The sequence below is a fragment of the Amblyraja radiata genome, chromosome 2 (genome assembly GCF_010909765.2).
Source record: "Amblyraja radiata isolate CabotCenter1 chromosome 2, sAmbRad1.1.pri, whole genome shotgun sequence".
Taxonomy (NCBI): Eukaryota; Metazoa; Chordata; class Chondrichthyes; order Rajiformes; family Rajidae; genus Amblyraja; species Amblyraja radiata.
This window is the reverse complement of record NC_045957.1, coordinates 48,702,588-48,723,061: the sequence shown is the minus strand read 5'-3', so window position 1 is coordinate 48,723,061 and position 20,474 is coordinate 48,702,588. Positions and strand designations below refer to the sequence as shown.

The 20,474-nt window shown below is 41.0% G+C and overlaps 1 protein-coding gene across 5 annotated transcripts in view; it reads right to left on the bottom strand.

Moving 5' to 3' along the window:
- The window catches only part of hdac9 (histone deacetylase 9), a 503,463-nt gene that overhangs the window by 81,278 nt on the left and 401,711 nt on the right, over positions 1-20,474 (bottom strand). For all 5 annotated transcript variants that reach the window (XM_033045928.1, XM_033045918.1, XM_033045937.1 and 2 more), the window contains 2 exons: positions 14,548-14,771; positions 4,602-4,844 (listed from right to left, as the gene is read on the bottom strand). In XM_033045928.1, the coding sequence (XP_032901819.1) occupies positions 4,602-4,844; positions 14,548-14,771 (467 nt within the window). The remainder of the gene's footprint in view (positions 1-4,601; positions 4,845-14,547; positions 14,772-20,474) is intronic.

Below are 20,474 nucleotides of genomic sequence, written 5' to 3'. Positions count from 1 at the left end.
TTGATGCTCCTTATGGCCATCTGCTGATATCGTTTCCAAAGAGTAAATATCTTATTTGTAGCTTGGCTGCGTGTTTCTATATCTGCAACACTGCCCTTATCATCATTTTATCCTTCCACCTGCTGTTATCTCCAGACTTGAGATGTCCAACTTATAATCTGCCATCCAAGGTAAACCACAATTAATAGCTAACTTCAACATCCACATCTTATCCCACAGTAAGTTCCATTCCACTGCAACAGTGCCCTTCTGTGCTCCAAAGTATGAATTCAGAATGATTGTACTCATTTAAAAATCCCATTGCAGCTTTTTCCTTCCATACCTCTGCAACTTTCTCCAAATGCAAATAAATTATAACACGGATTATGATTTCAAACTAAAAGCTACTGCATGATCATGGGTTGTTTATGCCAGCAAAATATTTCATGAGAGGAAAGAGGTACAGGTAAAGTTAGATACACCAAGCATCTTCAACAGTTTAAATAACAAGGAGAACAAGGTGACATGTCTTAATTACAACTGACTGGTGGCACTCACATCTATCATAATGAGAGGTTGGTTGTGACGCATATCAATTTGGTAACGACCTTGATCAATGCAATTTACCTACCACCAAAAACACATCAACAGAGGATGCAATCTCCACTCTGCACTGGACCACTTGCACAATAGGAACACGTATATTAGGCTATTGTTCATTCACTACAGCATTCAACAGCATCGTCCCACAATCAGCATGAATATGCAACAACGTTTCCTTCTCAATGACCATCAGCACAGGCGCACCTCAAGACAGTGCTGATTCTCCTGCTCTACTCTCGCTTTACCCATGACTGTGTAACTATTCACAGGGGGAGGTGCAGTGAGACCTGGGCGTCCTTGTACTGAAAGTTGGCTTGCAGGTACAGCAGGCAGTGAAGAAAGCTAATGGAATGTTGGCCTTCATAACAAGAGGATTCCAGTATAGGAGTAAAAGGTTCTTCTGCAGTTGTATACGGCTCTTGGTGAGACCACATCTGGAGTATTGTGTACAGTGTTGGTCTCCTAATTTGAGGAAGGACATCCTTGTGATTGAAGCAGTGCAGCGTAGGTTCATGAGATTAATCCCTGGGATGGCGGGACTGTCATATGAGGAAAGATTGAAAAGACTAGGCTTGTATTCACTGGAGTTTAGAAGGATGAGGGGGAATCTTATAGAAACATATAAAATTATAAAAGGACTGGACAAGCTAGTTACAGGAAAAATGTTCCCAATGTTGGGCGAGTCCAGAACCAGGGGCCACAGTCTTAGAATAAAGGGGAGGTCATTTAGGACTGAGGTGAGAAAAACTTTTCACCCAGAGAGTTGTGAATTTATGGAATTCCCTGCCACAGAGGGCAGTGGAGGCCAAGTCATTGGATGGATTTAAGAGAGAGTTAGATAGAGCTCTAGGGGCTAGTGGAGTCAAGGGATATGGGGAGAAGGCAGGCACGGGTTATTGATAGGGGACGATCAGCCATGATCACAATGAATGGCGGTGCTGGCTCGAAGGGCCGAATGGCCTCCTCCTGCACCTATTTTCTATGTTTCTATGTTTCTAGGTCCAATGCCATCTTTACGTTCACAGCTAATGCCACTGTGCTGGTCTAATAACGTATAACAAGGAGTCAGAGTAGAGAAGGGAGATTGATAATCTGATTCAATGGTGCCAGACCAAGAAGAGTTGTACTAGCAATACTTAGGAGCTGATTGTTGACCTAAGGAAGGGAACGCCCAGGATCCATGGACCTGTCTTCATCGGTCATGGAGAAAGGCAACAGCTTCAGATTACTGGGCGTGGGTATCTTTGAAGATGTCCCTGGCCCAGCACATTGATGAAATCATAAAGAATGTTTATCAATGCCTTACTTCTTTAGAAGATGGAGGAGATTCAGTATGTTGCTGAATACTACATTGAACTTCTGTAGGTTATGGTAGAGAGCATATTGAGAGGTTGCACCATAGACTGGTGTGGTAACTTGAAAGCCCAGGAACAGAGGAGGCTACAGAAAGTTGTAGATATTGGTAGGTCCATCAAGGGTGTAGACCTCACCACCATCGAAGGGATCTACAGGTAGCACTGGCTCAAAAAGACAGCCAATATCATCAAGGACCCACATCACCCTGGCCCCGCTCTCATATAAATCACCAAATGCTACCATTGGGAAGAAGGTACAGGAACTCGAGAATCATGACCGCCAGCTTCAAGAACAGCTTCTTCCCAACAACCACACAGCAAAACCGTAACCACAACCCTATCTCAGCAGCAATATACTATGCACTTTGTTTTGGTTGCACTACATACTCAAGCGCACTTGATTTTGCATTTTTATGGTCTTTTTATCCAATATTACTAATAATTAATTTATTCATGATTGATTATTGTATACTTATTTGTTCTGTTATTAATGGGCCTGTAAAGATGTAGCAATTAAGAATTTCAGTGTTCTGTTCCTGGTGCAGATGACAATTAAACAGTTTCAACTCTCTTGACTTGAACCATTCAAACTTCCCTTGATCAACATTTATTTTGCTAGGAAACATTCTTCAATATAGAGAAATCCATGTACACGATTGCTATTTTTCTGTTGTCTGACATTATTGACTTGCCACGAGTTGGAGGAAGGCATAAACAGAAGGAAAGAAAAGATGTCAGGGGTTATGGAGAGAAGGAAGGAGAATGTGGTTGAGAGGGAAAGATCAACCATGATTTAATGGCGGCGTGAACGATGGGCCTTATTCTACTCCTATCACTTATGAACTTATGAAAGGCTTATTTTGCATTGCATCTATAGTCATGCAGTATGGCAAGGAGTAGAATAGTTTCTCATACACTGCAATTGTCACAGAAACATTCAGCACAGAACCAGGGCCTTCAACCTCAATCATCCATGTCAGCAAAGATGCCCCATCTAAGCTATGCCCCATTTACATGTGTTTGCCCCATTTATCCCCAAACCTTTCCTATCCATGTATCTGTCCAAATATCTTTCGAAAAAAACAAGGCCATGTGAAAACATTAGGTCTAAGATGAACAACAAGAACACATTAAAAAATGTGACAATAATGCGTATAATCTTGCTCTTCGTGAGTGGTTAAAGCATGTAAAATTTAAAAAGACCACTTTGTTTCAATGTTTTGTACAAATTATAGGCATTTTGACCAAATGGAAGTAAATGAGTTTGTTTAGTCTTCAAATTACTCTGATACAGTGTTCCACCACTGGAATGACAACCAGCAACATGTGAACATTGTTTACTTATACAATAACGTTCAAATCAAATGCTTTTGAGGCCATTACATCATTGCCAAGAGGTAGGTGGAACTCTGCACTTTTTTATCCTGTTCGAGAACAGACTCCAAGCTATCAGAAGTCCTAATGCATCCCCAGAGAACATTAAAAAAAAATCACTACTGGTGAGACCCTACCTTTATAAAGATAAATGAGACGGCAGCAGCTAACTCCGAGAAAGTATCGTGCAAACAGCTATCCTGTGATCAGATACAATGTGACCAGACATAATGTGGTCATATATCACATTATTAATCTTCAAGGATGCATGCAAGAATATTAGCGAACATAGTGGGGAGCAGGTACTAGAAAATGTGTCACTATGTTGGATGGGTCCATATAATTTATGAAAAATATGAACATATATAAGAGAAGTCAGTAATTTATCTCCTCAAGCCTACTATGCTATTTAATCAGATTATAATCAATCTAATTGTACCCTCAACACCATATTCCCATCTACCCTTGGCAATCTTTATTCTCATGTTCATGAAGAATCTATCTATTATTGCTCTAAAAATTTACAAAACTCCACTTCCATCAACATTGAAAAAGAGAGTTGCAAAGATCGTCGATCCACTACAAGAAAACAAAATGAGCACTCCTCTGCCTCAGTGCCTTCCTAGCTTTACGATTTCCCTCAAGAGGAAACATCCCTTCAACATATTGTGGATAAAAATGCTGGAGAAACTCAGCGGGTGAGGCAGCATCTATGGAGCGAAGGAATAGGTGATGTTTCGGGTCGAGACCCTTCTTCAGACTATAAATGTCAAGGTTATATTGTCGCATCATGATATTTTATTTATTTCCTTCACACCACATTGGCACAATATAGATGTAGATTATGAACTGCTTCCCTAGTTTATTCAGTACGACTCATAAATATATACAGCTTCCTTCCCAGAGAATCCATTCAGAATAATTCTGCAGTCGCGTGATGGTAATACCCAAATATTGTTGACTTTACTCCTTATTTCAGCTATGGAAAAATAAAATCATAGTTGTGTAAAATGCCATCTATATGGAATCAAGTAGATTTTACTTACAAAATGCAACTTGTTTTGAGACGCATCAATAAACACAGTTTCAAATCATTCACTAGGTTTGAATCTGTAACTCTTGTAAGAAACATGACATTAAAAATGATATATTGATATAAGAGATATTGATACGTCTGGAAGGTATACAAGTCACTCACTCAGGTTATTGCATTTCCCCTTATTGTTGGGTTACACGATCAGTGGTGGGTTACTTCCAAAACAGTGTTGGGTTACACAATCCTTTATTTACCTGGTGAAAAAATGTGCTCCTTTCTACTGGATCATTCTGTTTTAATTGGATCTGCTCACTGTTGTCTGAGGGCTCCTCTTTCACCTGCACAGTATCTGCTGCTGCTCTCTCGTGAACCCCATCGCTGTTGATCCTGCTGCTGCCACTGGGAGGCCGCTTGTCCTCCTCTATGACTTTTTGTTTGCAGTGCACTTCCTTCATCTCCTCTGGGTGTGATTCTCGCCGTTGGGGTTGGGAAAGTGTCTGTAAAAGATGCACATCTTCTTTACAGGTAATTTAAAAAGCACAACAACTCATTTGTACTGCAATATATTTGCTGCCACATTTAAAAAAAAGGAAAGTCTTTTGGATTTATCAACATACATATAAAAAATAGCATAACTATGTGGTGAATTTTGTGAGTTTCTGCTTCCGGGATAATGCTTTAGCTACTGGAGACTTGTTTCACAAATTTGTGTGGTTCCAGCATAGTTTGACATCAGTTATCCCTTAAATCTACATTTAAACAATGAATAACAATGATTGAGCTATACTAATGAAATAGATAAATGAAATAAATATGGTAGGAAGCGTAGATATTCTGCGAGCTATGAAATCTTACGGCACAGAAGATGGCCACTCTAGCCTATCCTTTAAAATAGATAATTCAGTTAATTGCATTTATCTGCTTCTTCATTATTCTTTTTTAAGTGTGTGCTGAATTGCTACTGAATCAGTTTCCACTACCCATTCTGAAGGCAGGTGGCACATCATAGAAACATTAAGAAAAAAAGGGCAGCAGTGGTCCATTCAACCCTTTGAGTCTGCTCTGAGTATGCCAATGGCTGATACAAATTCGATAACATGTTTCTGCTTTCACTCCATATCCTATGATCACTCTCGCCCCAAGATCAATATCTAATCCTACTTGAATACATTCATGATTTGGCTTCAACTATTTTCTATGTGGTTAATACCTAGTTGGATTCTAACTAGTTGGATCATATCCGGAGGCATTTATGGAATGTAGAGACAGGGCAGCATTAAGCTGGACACAAATAAATAGAACAGAATCAAAATTGGTCTCCACTGTGAGAACACCTTCATAATGCATTACAGTGTTGTCACTGTACTGAGCAGGAGACATTTAACAGTTTGCAGCTGGCTGTTTACGAGACAGTAGGAACCACCTGCTAGACCACTCCATAATCCATATTATGATCACTTATCTGTTACCTGGCATTCCTCCATCATCGAGGGAGACCAATTCTGTTAACATGAATTGGATAAGGCATTCCAGGAGAAGCACAAAGCAAATTACAGACCATCAAGAGAATCAAGTCAAAAGTGTTTAATTGCCTCAATGAACAATGAAATTCATACTTGGAGCTACTTAACAAGTCCATCAATATAATAACACACAAATAAATACATAATGGTCAATGATAAATTAATTAATAACAGCAATAGTAGGAAACCATAATAGTGCAAAACTTAAGTCCATAGTGCAATGTAAAACACATCCATATAAAATGATAGTTGCTGAGTTAGCGCTTGGTGTTGTTCAAGCGCCTGATGGGAAGAAGCTGCTCGTGAATCTGGTGGTCACGGCTTTCTGGCTCCTGTACTTTTATCATCAATGGTTGGAGCAAGATGAAAGTTTGGACAACGTGGTGAGTGTCTTTGATGATATTAGCTGACTTTTTGAGACAATGCCTCCTGTAGATCCCTTCCATAGTGGGAATGCCAGTACCTGGCCATGGATTGGGAAATGTCTACCACTTTCTGCAGCCTCCATCATTCCTAGGCATTCAAGATACCAAATTAGACGGTGATGCAACCAATCAGTATGCTCTCAACTGTACACCTGTAGAGGTTCTATAGGTTTGGCGACTTACTGGAGCTCCTCAATCTTCTAAGGCAATAGAGTCATTAATTCACTTTCTTTATGATTGCATCAGTCTGTTAGGTTTGAAGTTGTTCACTCTCCACCACCGTTCCATCAATAAAAATAAGCTCATGGATCCTCAGCTTCTCCTTCTTTTTCTTCTTCTTGTGAAACATAAATAAACCAAAGGAATAGTTAGATCTCAAGCCGGTTGTTGAGCAGCCAGGTTGTTGTCCCTGCGTCAATGTCTGCCAGGCCCTGAGCTCCATTTGGTGGGTGGTAGAATGGGCACTCAGGGATGACATGGCTGGCTGTCTGTTGTTCTGCTCTGCATTCACAGGCTGGGCTCTGGCCGACCCCCATCTCCACATGCTGGCATTGAAACGCCCAACCCCAGTACGAAGTCTGTTGAGCTTCACCCATGCTCCTCTGGGGAGGTGAGACCTTCTCCTTCTGAAGTCAACAATCAGCTCGTTGGTCGTGCTAATATTGAGAGCAAGATTGGTGTTCATGGATATATCAAGATGAATTCTCAGATTAAGAGTAATTCGAGTTGGGTGCAAATGTAAAATCATGGAATGTACTTGGTGGGGCAGTCAATTTGAAATAACCATATAATATAACCATATAACAATTACAGCACGGAAACAGGCCATCTCGATCCTTCTAGTCCGTGCCGAACACATAATCTCCCCTAGTCCCATATACCTGCGCTCAGACCATAACCCTCCATTCCTTTCCCATCCATATAACTATCCAATTTATTTTTAAATGATAAAAACGAACCTGCCTCCACCACCTTCACTGGAAGCTCATTCCACACAGCTACCACTATCTGAGTAAAGAAGTTCCCCCTCATGTTACCCCTAAACTTCAGTCCCTTAATTCTCAAGTCATGTCCCCTTGTTTGAATCTTCCCTACTCTCAGTGGGAAAAGCTTTTCCACGTCAACTCTGTCTATCCCTCTCATCATTTTAAAAACCTCTATCAAGTCCCCCCTTAACCTTCTGCGCTCCAAAGAATAAAGCCCTAACTTGTTCAACCTTTCTCTGTAACTTAGTTGCTGAAACCCAGGCAACATTCTAGTAAATCTCCTCTGTACTCTCTCTATTTTGTTGACATCCTTCCTATAATTAGGCGACCAAAATTGTACACCATACTCCAGAATTGGCCTCACCAATGCCTTGTACAATTTTAACATTACATCCCAACTTCTATACTCAATGCTCTGATTTATAAAGGCCAGCACACCAAAAGCTTTCTTTACCACCCTATCTACATGAGATTCCACTTTCAGGGAACTGTGCACAGTTATTCCCAGATCCCTCTGTTCACCTACATTCTTCAATTCCCTACCATTTACCATGTACGTCCTATTTTGATTTGTCCTGCCAAGATGTAGCACCTCACACTTATCAGCATTAAACTCCATCTGCCATCTTTCAGCCCACTCTTCCAACTGGCATAAATCTCTCTGTAGACTTTGAAACTCTACTTCATTACCCGCAACCCCACCTATCTTAGTATCATCTGCATACTTACTAATCCAATTTACCACGCCATCGTCCAGATCATTGATGTACATGACAAACAACAGTGGACCCAACACAGATCCCTGTGGCACCCCACTCGTCACTGGCCTCCAACCTGACAAACAACCATCCACCATTACTCTCTGGCATCTCCCATTCAGCCACTGTTGAATCCATCTTGCTACTCCACCATTAATACCCAACCATTGAACCTTCTTAACCAACCTTCCATGAGGAACCTTGTCAAAGGCCTTACTGAAGTCCATATACACAACATCCACTGCTTTACCCTCATCAATTTCCTGAGTAACATCTTCAAAAAATTCAAGAAGATTAGTTAAACATGACCTTCCAGGCACAAATCCATGTTGACTGTTCCTAATCAGACCCTGTTTATCCAGATGCTTATATATATTAACTCTAAGTATTCTTTCCATTAATTTGCCCACCACTGACGTCAAACTAACAGGTCTATAATTGCTAGGTTTACTCTTAGACCCCTTTTTAAACAATGGAACAACATGCGCAGTACGCCAATCCTCCGGCACTATTCCCGTTTCTAATGACATTTGAAATATTTCTGCCATAGCCCCTGCTATTTCTACACTAACTTCCCTCAATGTCCTAGGGAATATCCTGTCCGGACCTGGAGACTTATCCACTTTTATATTTCTCAAAAGTGTCAGTACTTCCTCTTCTTTGATCCTCATAGTTTCCATAGCTACTCTACTTGTTTCCCTTACCTCACATAATTCAATATCCTTCTCCTTGGTGAATACCGAAGAAAAGAAACTGTTCAATATCTCCCCCATCTCTTTTGGCTCTGCAGATAGTTGGCCACTCTGACTCTCTAATGGACCAATTTTATCCCTCGTTATCCTTTTGCTATTAATATAGCGGTAGAAACCCTTCGGATTTACTTTTACCTTACTTGCCAAAGCAACCTCATATCTTCTTTTAGCTTTTCTAATTTCTTTCTTATGATTCTTTTTACATTCTTTATACTCCTCAAGCACCTCATTTACTCCATGCTGCCTATAACTATTGTAGATCTCCCTCTTTTTCCGAACCAAGTGTCCAATTTCCCTTGAAAATCATGGCTCTTTACAATTTTTACGATTTCCTTTCAACCGAACAGGGACATAAAGATTCTGTACTCTTAAAATTTCACCTTTAAATGTACTCCATTTCTCTTCCACATCTTTCCCATAAAACAAACTGTCCCAATTTACTCCTTTTAAATCCTTTCGCATCTCCTCAAAGTTAGCCTTTCTCCAATAAAAAATCTCAACCCTAGGTCCAGTTTTGTCCCTCTCCATAATTACATTGTAACTAATGGTATTGTGATCACTGGACCCGAACTGTTACCCAACGCATACCTCTGCCACCTGACCCATCTCATTTCCTAACAGGAGGTCCAGTACCGCCCCTTCTCTAGTAGGTACTTCTATGTATTGTTGCAAAAAACTATCCTGCACACATTTTACAAACTCCAACCCATCCAGCCCATTTACAGAATGTGTTTCCCAGTCTATGTGTGGAAAATTGAAATCTCCCACAATCACTACCTTGTGCTTACTACTAATATCTGCAATCTCCTTACATATTTGCTCTTCCAATTCTCGCTCCCCATTTGGCGGTCTATAATACACCCCTATAAGTGTTGCTACCCCTTTCCCATTTCTCAGTTCCACCCAAATAGCCTCCCTAGACGAGCCCTCTAATCTATCCTGCCAAAGCACTGCTGTAATATCTTCCCTGATAAGCAATGCAACACCTCCACCTCTTGCCCCTCCAATTCTATCACACCTGAAACAATGAAATCCTGGAATATTTAGTTTCCAATCACAGCCCTCCTGCAACCATGTTTCACTGATCGCCACAACATCATACTTCCAGGTGTCAATCCAGGCTCTAAGTTCATCCACTTTTCTTACAATGCTCCTAGCATTAAAATATACACATTTAAGAAACCCACCCTCTCTTATTCTCTGATTATTTTCTTTTTCTTCTCTCTCCCCTACATTTTGGGTCAGAGTGCTACCATTCTCTGCCCCCTGCTTCACACACTGACTGCTAGCTTTCCCAATTTGAGTCCCTCCCCCCAACCATACTAGATCCAATCCAGGGAGAATGGTTCTGCGTTCAGTCCACTAATGTTATTGCACTGGTCATATGAATTTATAACCTCAAACTGTGTCAATTATATGAAACCAAGATATCACTCAGACCCAAAAAGGAACAGCTAGTCACTCTAACCAAAATATAATTTCCATTCCCTACAACATCAGCCATTAACATAGAGGAGGAGGATTGCTCCATTGGTGTCAATTAGATTAATATTATGGACAACTAGGTTTGGACAGTTTTTGACAGATTTGACATTGTTAAAATCGGTTTCATTTAGGTTGTTTAAAGTGATCCATTAACTCATTTATAAGGGAGAACTGCTTCCAGAAGTTGTTTGCCAATATCAGCAATTATTTCTGTTGCAATGAAAACCATTCTGTGCATGGTAGTTTCAGGAACATCAAACGAATACCAAGTGGGTTTTCCAATATGTTGGCAAAGCTGATTATAGCCCAGTGATTGAACGCAAAAATTGCCCTCAGTGTTTCAACTAGACCTCTGATTGGAATATATTTAGCCATTTTCACCTCTGCTAGAGAAGAATGAATGAGACAGTGCAAATAAAATGGAATAGATCTAAAGTGAGTGCAGGAACTGGGGACATCGTGTATTTGCATGTATGTTTTTCAAAGTAGCAGGACATGCAAGGGGATAGTTAGTAAAGCAAGGGAGACACTTGACATCCTAATTAGATGCACAGAATAGAAAAGTTGTTGCTTTATGTATAATAATGGTTAGGCAACATTTGAAGAATTCTATCCACTTATGGACAGTTAACTTTAGGAATACTGTAAAGGTCTATAATGGATACAGGAATGATTTACGAGGATGGTTGCAAGAATGAGGGATTTCAGCAATGTGGTTAGATTAGGTTTGTTCTCATTGGCACAAGGAAGTTTGAGAGAGCACGATGGACTCTACAAGTTCATGCTAAGTTTAAATAGAGCAAATATCTAGCAGCCATTCCACTTGGAGAGGATTAATGGAATGAAGAAACAGATTTGAAGTGTTAGGCAAAAATATACTGATCTGAAACTCAATGGCTGGAAAAAAAGCGGGAACAGTTGATCTTGGATTTCAAAGGGGAATTGGATAAGAATCTGAGGGTGAATAACTTGCAGAAACACAGGAAAAAAAGAAAATTTTGGTCGGCATGGGCAAGTTGGGCCGAAGGGCCTTTTCCCCCATACTGTATGACCGTGGTGTAACTACCTGACTGCATGGCAGGAAAAAAATTGAAGTAGCTGGATTTCTCATCTGATAGACAGCATGAGTATGATGGCTGGGATGGCCTCATTTTGTACCAAACAATTCTATAATCCTATTAATAATCATTTGCCTCATTAAAATCCTAAAATAACCCTTTAAAAAATGTAATGACTGTTGCATGTGCTTATGAGTTGCACACTGATATAATAATACCGGTACTATAAATTAAGGAAGCAGACCAGGAAAGATATAAAACTTGAAGGCAATACAGTCACTTTATTTACAGCATTTCATCAAACAAAAGTTTGCTCGCAAGAGTAAAGTTTACTCTATAAGCCTCCACCAATTTCCATTTTTCATGTACAACTGGATCAATTCAGGAAATTAAAGTGTACATAATTTACAGGACTCTATAAGCCAAAGAGAGAGTGGAGGAATGCAACTAAATGAGTCATTGAATGACTGCAGGAGTCTCAGTAGAAAGCACATCAAAGAAAGTAATACCTATCTGTCTCAGCAGGTGGGAGACATATCTTAGTTGTTGGGCCAAGAACATAGGGCCTGTAAAAATTTAATGCCAGGGGAAAAACCTTTAATATTGTTATCAATGAATACTTCAACAGATCTTTTAAAATCCCTATGTTCTTGTAAAACCAAGGAGTAGTGCAAACAAGCACCAATTCAAAAGGTTGGTGTGCAAATCAATAATTCACAAATGAGAACAGTAACAAGAAGTGACTGAAAAGGATGATCACAGTTTTATGTATGTAATGATATTTAAAGCTCTCCAATTTCCTCAGTGAACTCTTTCAACTGGGCTAAAGCGGGTTGAAGAAATTCCCAGCTCAGTAAGGGAATGGTAAAACAATAACAAGCCACACCAAAGAGCATTAATTTCCTGAATTTAAAGCAAGAAAACAATGCAATATTCTTTAGACACAATAGGTGTTTTCTAAAAGAGGGACATATTGAGAAGAATGATTAAAAGCTACACAAAATATAGTTTTGAAGGAGCAACAATTTAGAAAAGAGAGTTTGAAAGGTTTAGAGTGGGAGCTCCAGAGTTTCCGTCTAGGTGGCTACAGACAGAAATGCCAATGGAGTGCAAAGAAAGTTAGGGATGGACACCAGACCAGACGTGTATTTCTCAGAGATATTAATGCATATGAACAAAATGCTCAAAATTTCAAACCCGAGATTGTGTAGTTGTTTGGATATTAAGAGTCAAGTTTCAGAATTTCAGTAGAAGAGGATAGGATTGTGATATTAATGTTTAAAAACTCAAAGGTGGTATTGATGATGGGTTGGAAGAGGCCAAAAAAGCCACTGTGATTCTAAACAATTGTTTAGCCTATGATGATGATGATGATGGGAAAGGTGATGGGTACAATCAGTGCACCTTGGGGCTAGCCTGGTGAGGAGCTAAAATGACTTAAATAACTTCCACAATATTTAATTGTGGGATACAATTGTTTTCCTTTATACCTGCTTTAAAGAAATAGCAAATCTCTGTTTTTTAAAAATTCTAAACAGATGAATATTAGCTCTTTGTCAGAACCTTTTTATTTTCTGATCGATACCGAATGCTCTCTGATCAACTGCAAATAACGCTATCTGATTCAGCAGGACTTTGATCAGCTGAAATGTTGTGTGGAGCAGTGGCAGATGGAATTTAATCCTTTCAAATGTGGAGTAATGCACCTTGGAAGATCAGATTTGTGTAGGACACATGGAGTAAATGGCTGGGACCTTAGGAATGTTGATGTACGGAGAGATCTTTGGGTGAATCCATAACTCTCTTAAAGCGAAGCACCGGTGGATACGGTAGCAAATAAGACATATTATAAACTCGCCTTCATGGGCTGAGGCATTGAATATAAAAGTTGCCTCATTGTTTTGCAAAACATTGGTTAGACCACATTTGGAATTTTGTATATAGTTCTGGTTGCCACACTACAGGAGACAAGTGAAGCAACAGAGAGATGGCAGAAGGGAATCATCAAGATGTTGCTGTAGTTATAAGGATGTACAGGGAATGCTAGTTTATAAACGCAAAACTGCTGGAGTAACTCAGTGGGTCAGATTAATTAGAATCTTTTCTCCCAGGGAACGGGATAGAGGGCACAGATTTAAAGGGAGAGTGTAGAAATTTAAAGGAGATCTGAGTGATAAATCTTTCACACAGAAAGTGGTAGGTGACAGAATAAGCTGACAGAAGAAGCAGTGGAAGCAGATACAATTGCAATGATTGAAAGGTGTTTGGCACATAATAAGATGGGAATGGTGTAGAGTCGGGAAAGTCGCTGTGCGGAGTCTGGAAAGTCGCTGTGTAGAGTCAGGAAAGCCGCTGTTTGGAGTCGGGAAAGTCGCTATGTGGTTCTGTGGCCGGTGGCCGCTGAGTGGAGTCTCTCCCTCCCACACATCCCCCCCCCATCCCTCCACACCCCCTTTCCCCCTGCGCCCCTCCCACACCACCCCATCCCCCCCACACCACACCACCCCACCCCCCACACTAACCCACCACCCCACCCCACACACCACCCCCACCCCCACACACCACCCCACCCCTCACAAACCACCCCACCCCCCACACACCACCCCAACTCCCCACACACCACCCCACACCCACACCACACCACACCACCCAGCTCCCACACACCACCCCACCTCCACACACCACCCCACCCCCACACACCACCCCACCCCCACACCACCCCCACCCCTCCCCCAACACCATCACACCCCCCACACCACACCACTCCACCCCATCCCCCACACCACCCACAACACCCCCACCCTCCCCCACTCCACCTCCCGCTCCCCCACACCACCCTCTCCCCCATAACGCACCCCCCTCCACCATGCCAGCCCACCCCCCTCCCTGTCACCCCCTCCCCCATGTCACCCCCTCCCCCACGCCACCCCCCTACATGCCACCCCCCTTCCCTCATGCCACCCCCCCTCCCTCACGCCATTCCCCCTCCCCCACGCCACCCCTCACCCACACCTTGGTGGAATATTGCATTGGGAATAGGTTGCATTAGGGGACCAGGCCTGCCGTGTGACTGGGACCCAACGGCACCTACTTTTTCTAGTTTATTTTAGAATGGACATGATTAGCAAAGTTTATGAAAAGTTGCTTTCTGCTAATGTATGCAGCTTTTAAATTGGAATTACGGCAAATGCCTGATTTAAAGCAAGCTCTGACCTTGTTCAATTGCTTCTTCTGCTGGTATAGCTTCTGTTTTTCCAAGAACTGTTGATGTTGCTGCTGAACCACGAGCTGTGCCAAAGCTTGGGTGTTTTGTGGGAGTGGTGCGGAGTGTGTCCGATTAAGGGGCCTGTGCCGTGGCAGCTTATTTGCAGACCTACTTGGTGACAATTTCTCGCCCACTCCTGTCGATGCAGCGTGAGCATGAAGAGGAACCACACCTAAAATACAGTACAATAGTTAGTTTACAAATAGCTTGGAGATTTAATTTACAATGTCACTTTAGACATTACACTTTACTTTAGACTTTGCATTCTTTCAAATTGGAGATGACTACAAGTTCATATGTTCATAAGTAATAGGAGTGGAATTAGGCCATTCGGCCGATCAAGTCTACACCGCCATTCAATCATGGCTGATCTATCTCTCCCTCCTAACCCATTCTTCTGCCTTCTCCCCATAACCCTACAACAGGTATTGGAGCTGTTCAATTCAGAACTTAAAATTAAACATTTATTGTAAACCTTTCAATATAAGTAATAGGAACATTGTTTAAACTTTTGCTCCCAGAGGTTGCCCAAGCACAAGAAAAACCTAAAAATCTTGAGGAAAATACAAAGCGCAGGAGTAACCCAGCCGATCAGGCAGCATCTGTGGAGGGAATTGACAGATGATGTTTTTGATCGGTACCAAAAACATCCATCCCTCCACGAATGCTCCCAGTCCACTGACTTGTTGAATAACATTGAGTTTCCCAGTTTACCAAATTCAGCCATTTCTAGGGCATAATGCCATCATGCATCCAATTTGGGTTTACTGACCCTTTCCATACAAATACATAGATTATTTGGCCATATAGTCTTTCATTTAGGCATCTCTTAACCTACTTCTGAACACTGACATCAAAAATCTTAAAGCCACAATTTTAATAATGTTACCATAGATATTTCTAAAGTTTCAACTTAATTAAGGTTATTGAGCATATCATCATTAAAGGGATTTAAAACATACAGGAGAATTTCTATCGCAATTGAGATATATGTGATTCAGATATCAGTTTACATGGTGTCATACAACACGACAACTCTGTGTGTAAATCTACGCCAGTTCATCGCTGGCATACATTTAAAAGGCACATAAAAAAAAAAGATCACACAGAAGTGCCTCATAGAAAATTTAATAAAACCCACTATATTAATGGTTCTCTCTTGCTCATTTTTCATAACCACATGATGTCTTCCTCTTTTAGCCAAACTTCTTTTGAAATCCACTGTGAAACTGCTTTCACTGCCTTTCAAATAGTAAACTGCATTCTACCAATGCTTTTATCAATATGTCTCTCGTTCTTTTAACTTTAAAAAAATCCATGTCTTCAAGTTCCTTACTTTTTTTGTCATACGATGTGTAATTTAATTAATCTAGAATATTCATGATTTGGAATAACTCTATCAAGTCTGCTTGACATTCTTCATTCCCAGATGTCTCCTCATAACTAGAACCTCATAACCATTTGATACCATTTTATTGAACTTTTCCCTCCACTCTCTCCAATCCAATACAATTTACTAGTGAATTTTAACCGATTAGTATTTCACTTTTGCTTTTCTGTTCTCTGGGTTTATTAACAAAGACAAAGATCATGTTCCTAAAGAAAAATACGGTAGGTGTAAGAAATCTAAAGTTAAATAGAAAATGCTGGAATTACTCAAACGCTCATGCAGCAACAGCAGAGGGATAAACAGAATTAACTTTGATGATTAGTCATTGGCCTACAATATTCTTACCCTTGTCAGAATTACTATCTGATATAAGGTCATAAGGCCATCAGTGATAGTGATGCCATTCGGCCTATCAAGTCTACTCCGCCATTCAATCATGGCAGATCTATCTCTCCCTCCTAACCCCGTTCTCCTGCCTTCTCCCCATGATCTCTGGCACCCATACTAATCAATAATCTATCTTTCGCTGCCTTAAAAATATCCACTGACGGCCTCCACAGCATTCTGTGGCAAACAATTCCACAGATTCACCACCCTCTGACTAAAGACATTTCTCCTCATCTCCTTCCTAAAAGAACTTCCTTTAATTCTGAGGCTATGACCTCTAGTCCTAGACTCCCCCACTAGTGGAAACATCCTCTCCACATCCACTCTATCCAAGTCTTTCACTATTCTGTATGTTTCAATGAGGTCCCCCTCGTTCTTCTAAACTTCGGCGAGTACAGGGTCAGTGCCAACAAATGCTCATCATATGTTAACCTACTCATTCCTGGGATCATTCTTCTAAATGCTGAGTACTTTTATTAGCCATCTGAATCTGTCCTACCAATTCCAAAGAGTTAGGTACTCCCCAGCTTACGAATGTGCAGCACAGACACATAATTGAGCGTTATGGATTACCAGTTGCTTCCGAGCTGCAGACATCTTCTGTTTATGGAAACAAAGTTGGCGGCCACATTTCCACCATGCAAACTGTTTGGGTTACAAACAGTTCATAGGAACGGATCTCTTGTGTAACTTTGGGGCAACTTGTATGTTTTTCTGTATCTTGGTACATGTGGCAATAAACTAAAGTAAACTAAACTTTTTCACTCCGGATTAAACATCTGCAGTCTCTTGTGGCCCTCTTCACTTTGACCCTGTTGTTGGGGGTGATTCCCTCATTATGCTCCCATTGCAAATCAATTTGACTATCTGAGAAGCTAGGAGTTGAATAATTCAAAATACTGATACCCAAGACACAGCAGATGCTGTAATATTAAGCAAAACACAAAGTGCTGGAGGAACCCCAAGGGTCTTGCAGCATCTGGGAAGCGAATCGACAGGCGACGTTTTGAGTTGGGACTCAAGACTCAAATCATTCACATAAAATGCTTGTCTGGCACGATAAAAATGCAATAACAGCGCATGTCAACAATAATCAAAGCAGTAAACAGACTGCAGGATGAACTCAACAGGTCAGGTAGCATCGGAAGAGTGAAGTGGACAGGCGATGTTTCAGGTCAAAACTATTCATAGTCAAAGTAATATTGTGTTAGTCAACAACTACATGAACCTTAATGCTATTGTATAGTATTCATCAGTCATCAGAAAGATCCAATCAAGCTGCACCAGTTTGCTATCTGTATTGGGCCGATGGGCTTTAATTTTATTCTATACCAATGACAATCAGTTATTTAAGGAAAACTTATGAAGGCAGTTTTATGAATTTACACTCTTTTTGCAGAAAGACACAAACTGTGTATCAGAAATGAGTGAATAGATGTTGCAGAGCCAATAGAAAAATCCATTCCAATTTATAAAGCACCACAAATTTGAGATTAATACAATGCACATTTTTACGGTCATTACGGGTTCTTATTGTCATTCAGAGCAAAATATTTTTGAGATTTGGATCATATTTTTTTTTAATAAGCAGGCAGGTGGGGTTAGTGTAGATGCTCCTTGGTCGGAATGGGCAAGTTGGGACGAAGGGTCTGCTTTCATACGGTATGACTCTGCGACTACATGTCCAAGAAATGAAAGGAAGAGCACTGAGCCTCAAATATGTTAGAACCCAACCTGAACCCCAAATCTCGAAGAAAGGCAATAAGAAATTAACTGCCACCTGAGGCATTGGTATTATGAAGCCCCAGGGCGAGGACTCAATGCATAGCTCATGGAGGCACATCTACCTAGAGCAGATATACAATCCCACTGGGTCAGAAACAGGACCAGCAGCCAGATCTGGGACATTAGAGATGTGCGTGCAAATGAAAACCAGCTCCAGATAAACTATAGTACCTTCCTAACATGATTGGTTATAGTCTCAGCGCACAAGTCTTGTTCAGTACATTTACACTGGCTTGGATGGAACACACAACACGAACAATAATGAGCAAAAACTTAAAGCTCTTTCTAAACATCAACCAAAACATTTTCCTTTTCTGCTCTTAGAGAAACATCCCCCCCCCCCTCCCCTCCGTGGAATAGAAATTGTACATTTTCTTTTTTGTATTCTTATTAAAGGGTTTGGGTGATGAGTTAACTGTGTTCATAGCTGGATTTTACAAGGTCTTCCGTTATGCCAAGAAGCTTTCTTTTGGAAATTGTGGATATTACTACACCAACCAGAGAAACACTACAATGAATGATTTCATTTGAATAAGCGATAATCTGAAACATAACAACAAAATCGGCAGCATCAATTAAATAAATGTATTATGTATTAGCAGTGTAATAAAATGGATCAAGCTGTTTTTGTATGACAATCTCTGATAAATGAACATTGTAGTCTGGATTCCAACTGTTTAATGTAGCTTGTTTTATGATTCTTCATAATGCACGTCTTTATTGTGTCCCACAAGCAGAATATGATTCCGAGGCTGGCGTTCTGCACAAACAAATGAATATCCAGCCCTTCAATGCTGAATATCTTCCAGATTCACCACTAGAAAAGTGGAACATCTTGGCAATCATGCTGAAACACTCCACCTCCATTCCCTCTGCCCACCCTCTCCAAACCACTGTCAATTTCAGGACAAGCAACTTTTAAGGAAAGGTTATTGCTTTTCCATAACAGTTAATAAAGTGTGAAATAATCCAAACCTCGCCTCTGAGTGTTTCCTACTGCCGATTTCCTGCATCCATTAAATGTTGCAATATGTAACACATAATGGGCCATTTTTATTTCATAGTATTAACAATCTGCACTGGTGATTGACTATTTTGTAAAGTCAGCTATATGTGCTAAATAATTCATTTCCTCCCAGCAAAGACGAATGTTTCAAAGTGACAACTAAAAACTTACATTTGACAAAATGTGGCACTTGATATAACAAAATGTTGACTCGAGTTCTGTATATAATGGGATGGGACTCCTCCCTGGGTTACAAACAAGTGTCTGGACTCACTGTTTCCCATATATATTCGATGAAATGTTGTGTGTCAAGTAGCTTTTAAGTCAACTATTGCAAAAGGCAGCATTTGCCACAGGGATCTTGACCTGTGGAAGCAAGCTGGGCAACAGTGCGTATCTTTGACCAACCAGACTGAAGAAACATTAATGACCAGGATGCGGTCTGAATCAGAACTGTTAATTTCAAGTCTGAATAAAATAACAGATCAGGTGTAGAAAGTTAAATGAAGAACAAAACAAAACATGACATTATGGGAGAGAAACGTATTAAGGGCCTGTCCCACAGGCAATTTTTCAGCAGACTGCCGGCGACTGTCAATTTGCCGACAGTCGCCTGAAAAACCGGGAACTGGAACGGCGACTGTCAGAGTGGAACACACACACACGCATGCACGCACGCATGCCTCGCAAAGGCGGGGGTCAGGGCAAGCGGGGAGAGCCCTGTCTGAAGTTGACACAGTGTAAAGCCAAGGTGATACAGACACACACTGCGATGAACAGAAAGGTTAAGACGGCTGGCACAGTGTACGGTAAGTCCTTTAAAAGAGGGTGGTGGGGGGGGGGGGGGGGACGAGGGGGTAGAAGGGGGGAGTAGCAGTGGAGACACTTTTAAGAAGCCAGACAACTTTTAATAAGCCAGAGATACACAGCTGTTGAAGTTCGGCGGGCATTTAACATTATCGGTCGGTTATCCTTGGTTCTTAAAACTCGTGATTACTTTTATTTTCCCAATGAGCCAATGTAAATGACCGGTCAGCAAAGGCGATTAACTAAAACTACCTACGACTACCTTGACTACCTACAACTACATGGCGACCCCACTACAACTGCACCTACGGCTACAGGATTATTGATTTTCTCCATGGCGACAAAGTTTCAACATGGTGAAATATTTGCGGCGACCATACTGAGGACGCGACTGGTTCCCAGACTAGTTCCTCGCGACCATGAAGGAGACTCACCAGAGACCATCAGCGAACATGTGGGAACCATGTGGCGAGCGCAGAGTCTCCTGCATTCGCCTAAAA